Source organism: Olea europaea, chromosome 1 (assembly GCF_002742605.1).
Source record: "Olea europaea var. sylvestris chromosome 1, O_europaea_v1, whole genome shotgun sequence".
NCBI classification, from domain to species: Eukaryota; Viridiplantae; Streptophyta; class Magnoliopsida; order Lamiales; family Oleaceae; genus Olea; species Olea europaea.
In genome coordinates this window covers 11,989,897-11,994,751 of record NC_036237.1, presented here as the reverse complement: position 1 = coordinate 11,994,751, position 4,855 = coordinate 11,989,897, and the positions used below count along the sequence as shown (strand labels likewise).

The 4,855-nt window shown below is 36.7% G+C and overlaps 1 protein-coding gene across 5 annotated transcripts in view; it reads left to right on the top strand.

The window, feature by feature from the left end:
* Nucleotides 1-803: 803 nt before the first annotated feature.
* The window catches only part of LOC111394366 (autophagy-related protein 18a-like), a 35,122-nt gene continuing 31,070 nt past the window's right edge, over nt 804-4,855 (top strand). For all 5 annotated transcript variants that reach the window (XM_023020164.1, XM_023020180.1, XM_023020147.1 and 2 more), the window contains exons 1-3: nt 804-1,738; nt 3,505-3,712; nt 4,702-4,828. In XM_023020164.1, coding sequence (XP_022875932.1) covers nt 869-1,738; nt 3,505-3,712; nt 4,702-4,828 — 1,205 coding nt within the window. In that variant the 5' untranslated portion in view covers nt 804-868. The remainder of the gene's footprint in view (nt 1,739-3,504; nt 3,713-4,701; nt 4,829-4,855) is intronic.

Sequence of the window (4,855 nt, the reverse complement as noted above, 5' to 3'; positions counted from 1 at the left end):
CTTTTCCTTTTCCTATTTAAAAGAATAATGTTATTCATAGTGAAAATTATTGATATTCGACTTACATGACATACACATAGCAGTTTGTCATTTGATATATTAATATGGTAGCATACACATAACAATTTTTTACTGTCTTACATCAAACAACAAACTTATCATATATATACCATGTAGGGCGACTACCTAGATTTTCAAGGGTTCAAGTGTTAGTCTAAACATTACGGTATAAAGAAAACGTCATTCTCAAGTTTTGTTTGAGAATTTTAGCAATTATTTCATGTCAGCCAAAAATTTTAATTGTCCCTCGTTTGGCCTCCATTTTCTGGAAATGAGAATTAGTGGAATAGTGTTTTTTTGAAAAATGAGTGGTTGAAAAAAAAAAAATTTCGATTTACGTATAATATTATTTTATAAAAGATTATGTAATTAAAAATTGGAAAAAAAAATGAAATGAGATTCGAACATGGGCTAAGCCATTGGCTGGTCATTACCCAACAAGGGTATGGAGCCACAGCCCTTAGTTGATTAACTGAACTTACCAGCCTTATTCTTTTAAAAATATATTTTTTTTTTTTTTATACAATATTTTGATATCATTTTAGTCACATATTTTCAATAAAATAATATTACACACAAATTCAAAATTTATTTTTATTTTTTAACCACATATTTTTCATTAATACACTATTTAAAATTACAATATTATAAAAAAAAAATGGGGCTCAAAGAAAGACTTAAGGTTATAACCGTCAATTTCTCACACATACTCGTCTCTCTCGAGCTATTCGATTTTTTCAAATTCCAAATTCATTCAATCATTTTCTCAGAATTCCACCTATATCCCCTTCCCAGCCTCTCCTTAACAATGTCCACTCTATCTAGTGTTTCCTCCCAACCAAACCAGAATCCAAACCCTAATTTTCCCTCGCCGATGCTCGAACCGTACCTCGAACAGCAGCAAGAAATGCATCCTGACCCGCCCGATTATGAACCCCAAAACGATGACGTATTCTATTCTGATGACAACAACAATCCTCCCCGGAGTTTCGTTTTCCCGGACCCTGACCCAGACCCAGACCTGAATTTGGTTTCTCGGTCAACTCCCAAGCTCCTTCATGTGTCGTTTAACCAAGACTACGGCTGCTTCGCTATGGGCACTGACCAGGGGTTTCGAATCTATAACTGCGACCCGTTTCGTGAGATTTTCCGTCGGGATTTCGACTGTAATGGTGGCATCGGCACTGTGGAGATGCTTTTCCGGTGTAACATCCTGGCCCTTGTCGGCGGTGGTGAAACCCCTCAGTATCCACTAAACAAGGTCATGATCTGGGACGATCACCAGAGTCGCTGCATCGGGGAGCTCTCCTTCCGGTCGGAGGTCCGCGGGGTCCGGTTGCGAAGGGACCGTATTGTCGTGGTCCTCGAGCAGAAAATTTTCGTGTACAATTTTGCAGATTTGAAGCTGTTGCAACAAATTGAGACCATTGCCAACCCTAAGGGCCTTTGCGCGGTTTCACAGGTGGCCGGGTCTTTTGTCTTGGTTTGCCCTGGGTTGCAGAAGGGCCAGGTTAGGGTGGAGCATTACACGTCCAAGAGGTCCAAGTTTATTTTGGCTCATGATTCGAGGATCGCATGCTTTACGCTGTCACTGGACGGGAATTTGCTTGCCACTGCTAGTAGCAAGGGGACTCTGGTTCGGATTTTTAATACAGATGATGGCACTTTGTTGCAGGAGGTAAGAAATTGTTTGCAATTCTACTGCCTTGGGTACAAACTACTTCTTTTTAAGCTTCGAGCTCTTTTTATGGCCTAATTACATTTGAAAAGAAATGAATGACTGAATTGAGGAAGAAATTGATAAATTCCGTTTTTAGGAAACAGGAGGTAAAAACTTGACTGCTTCTTAGAGGAGCCGAAATTGCATCCCTGTTAATATTGAATTAGTTCATATATTTTTCTTTTTCCAGCATAAACAAAGTACTAGCTGTTTTTGTCTTACCTTAATGGATACTGCCTCGAAAACTGAGGGAAGGATGAGTGTTAACAACAAAAAACTCATAAAGGAATAACTGCGAACTCAAACCCCAATTATGCAAACCATATTAAGACAGTTAAATGATATACGAACCTTTGGAGGCAGGAGTGAGCATTTATAAGTGCAAGGACTTGCAATAAAAAATGTTAAAACTGTTTTCATTAAGTCATTCCACATTCACAAAAACCGTTATCAAAGCCACATGAATAAGAGTATAAAGCTTGACTTTACAATCAATGAATGAAGGACATATGAGTTAATGAATAAAACGTGAATCGTTAACAGATCCAATTGCAAGTTAACCAATCAATGGCTGCCACGTATCACCAACAAAAGGACCCATTTAACCCACGGCCTATCTAAAAATCTATAAACAGGTATGGCCAAGAAAGGATTGAAAAAAAAAGAAAAAGGGAGCCGAATTTGAATATCTTCATCCCAAATGTCATTTTTCTTCTTTCTCTTTATTGACTACCAGAATAAAGAGTTTAGGAGGAAAAACCCTGGCTAGGTGAGAGAAATTTGTTTATTACTATTTAGAGGTCAATAAAGAGAATGTTTGTTTTGGTTTAAAAGGTCTAGAAGATCCGTACTTGGAGAGTACTCTGCTGCGGGTTTTTCATGTCGAGGGGAGGTTGAATTGTTTGGATGCACATGAGTTCTTCATAATTATCCTGAGGAGTTCATAATACTGTGGTAATTGACTGTTAGTTTTAGCATGTCAAGGAATTCAGGGTGTATTTGATGTAGAAAGACTCATTATGATTGAAGTGCCTGATTCTGATCATTCAAGATGCAGAAGTGGAGACAAGTTTACAATTATGTCTTACGAAATGATTTGGGTTTTGTCCTGTTTTGTATATCCTGTTTCTTGCTTCAACAGCAACGACACTTCACTAAGTTTTCCAAAAAGTGCAGATGGAGTGTATCACTTGGTTTAGTGAATGTTGTGATAATTTCATTAAATGAAAACCAATTTGTTTTGTATGAAAGATGACTGCTGGTTTATCCTAATTTGGAGAGGCAGATGATATAAGAATGGATGCAGTGTGTTGATGCTATCTGTTATTTCTCTTTCATTGTCATTCCCTCCAGTCGGTCTATCAGATGTTGAATTTGAACTTATAACTGGTGTTACTTTTTCATTTTTACTGACATAGATTGTACTGTTACTCGTTTTGTATCATTGAAGAGTTCTTGTTCTTGGTCTCTAATTATTTATTGTGACCCATAGATGAACGCGTGGTTGTACAAATTAGGGAAAAGAATCCATTTCTGTGTTTTGGCAGTTTTTCTTTTCATCATCTTTACTATAGGATATTGAGTCCTTCATCAACTTGTTGATAAATTAATTTGTTCTGCATTGTGCTTGTAATCATATGTGTCAGTGCCTTCCCGATAATTGTGAAGCTGAAAATGTTCTTTCAAATGCATTTATGCTCAATCAACTTGGAAATTTGATGCAGGTAAGAAGGGGTGCAGATAGAGCAGAAATATATAGCCTGGCAATCTCGCCCACTGCCGAGTGGTTAGCAGTCTCAAGTGATAAGGGTACCGTTCATGTTTTTAACCTCAAGGTTAGTTTAGGAAACCTTGGAAGTGATAGCTCCGATAGTCTGCCTGATCGAAATCTTGCTGCAACCACATCTAGTTCTTCTCTCTCGTTCATCAAAGGTATTCTATTTCTTAGACTTGGACTGAAAGTTGTACTCCTCTTAATTAACAATTTAACATTATTACACACTGCATTATTTTCTTCATGGACGAGCGACAAGTGGAAAATTTGTGAAAGGTGACAAATATCTGATTAATAGGAGAACTCACAAGATCAGTTTACATTCTCCTACTGTATTGACATCAGAAGAAAATTGAGAGACAGCAGAAGAAAATTGAGAGACAGTGATCAATGAGTAATAGAAATTTTTTATAANTGTATTGACATCAGAAGAAAATTGAGAGACAGCAGAAGAAAATTGAGAGACAGTGATCAATGAGTAATAGAAATTTTTTATAAATCTACTGCATGTGAAGGAAGAAGTCTGATAAAACTGCATATAAAGGAAAAGAACATACTTTGTTGAAAATGAGCACTGTATTAAGCTGTTATTTCATCCATGAATCTGCAAGAAAACCTGGCTTGTCTGAAGTCAATTTAGTGTAAAAAGGAGTTATTTGTCATCTGAATTGGATTGTCTCTAGCACATGAAAACCTCATCTTGGTGTTATTTCCTTGTTTTCCTTTCTTTTATTTTCTTTTTTTAAATAAATAAATAAAACACTGCTGCTATTCTGCTTTTTGCTATTTATTTTTCAGAATAAGCGAAGGCAAGTTTTATTAGCATAAAAACTAACTTCTAAAATTATGTTTGGCAAAATAATTAAATTAGAAGTAAGATTGACTCACTTTTAAGCACTTCCTATTTTTCCATTTTTTATAAGGTCCCATCAAAGAAATAACAAACCCTCTGACGTACTTTAGGATTTTCAATTAGTTCTGCACTGCTGCCATGGTTCATGAGGGTGTGCATGCACATGTCTATGATGTATATTTCCCTTTCCCCTAGGGGGAACAGTTTGCATTGATAGGGTATGCAGTGGCCATCACTATCATTTTTTTAGTTCTCATTGGCCTCTGTTACTAAACCAGATTACCATTTTGGCAGGAGTGCTGCCCAAGTATTTCAACTCTGAATGGTCAGTTGCTCAGTTTCGTTTGCTTGAAGGTGCTCGATATATTGTTGCATTTGGTCATCAAAAGAATACAGTAGTAATTCTTGGGTTGGACGGAAGGTCAGTTAACATCTGCTTTTATTGATG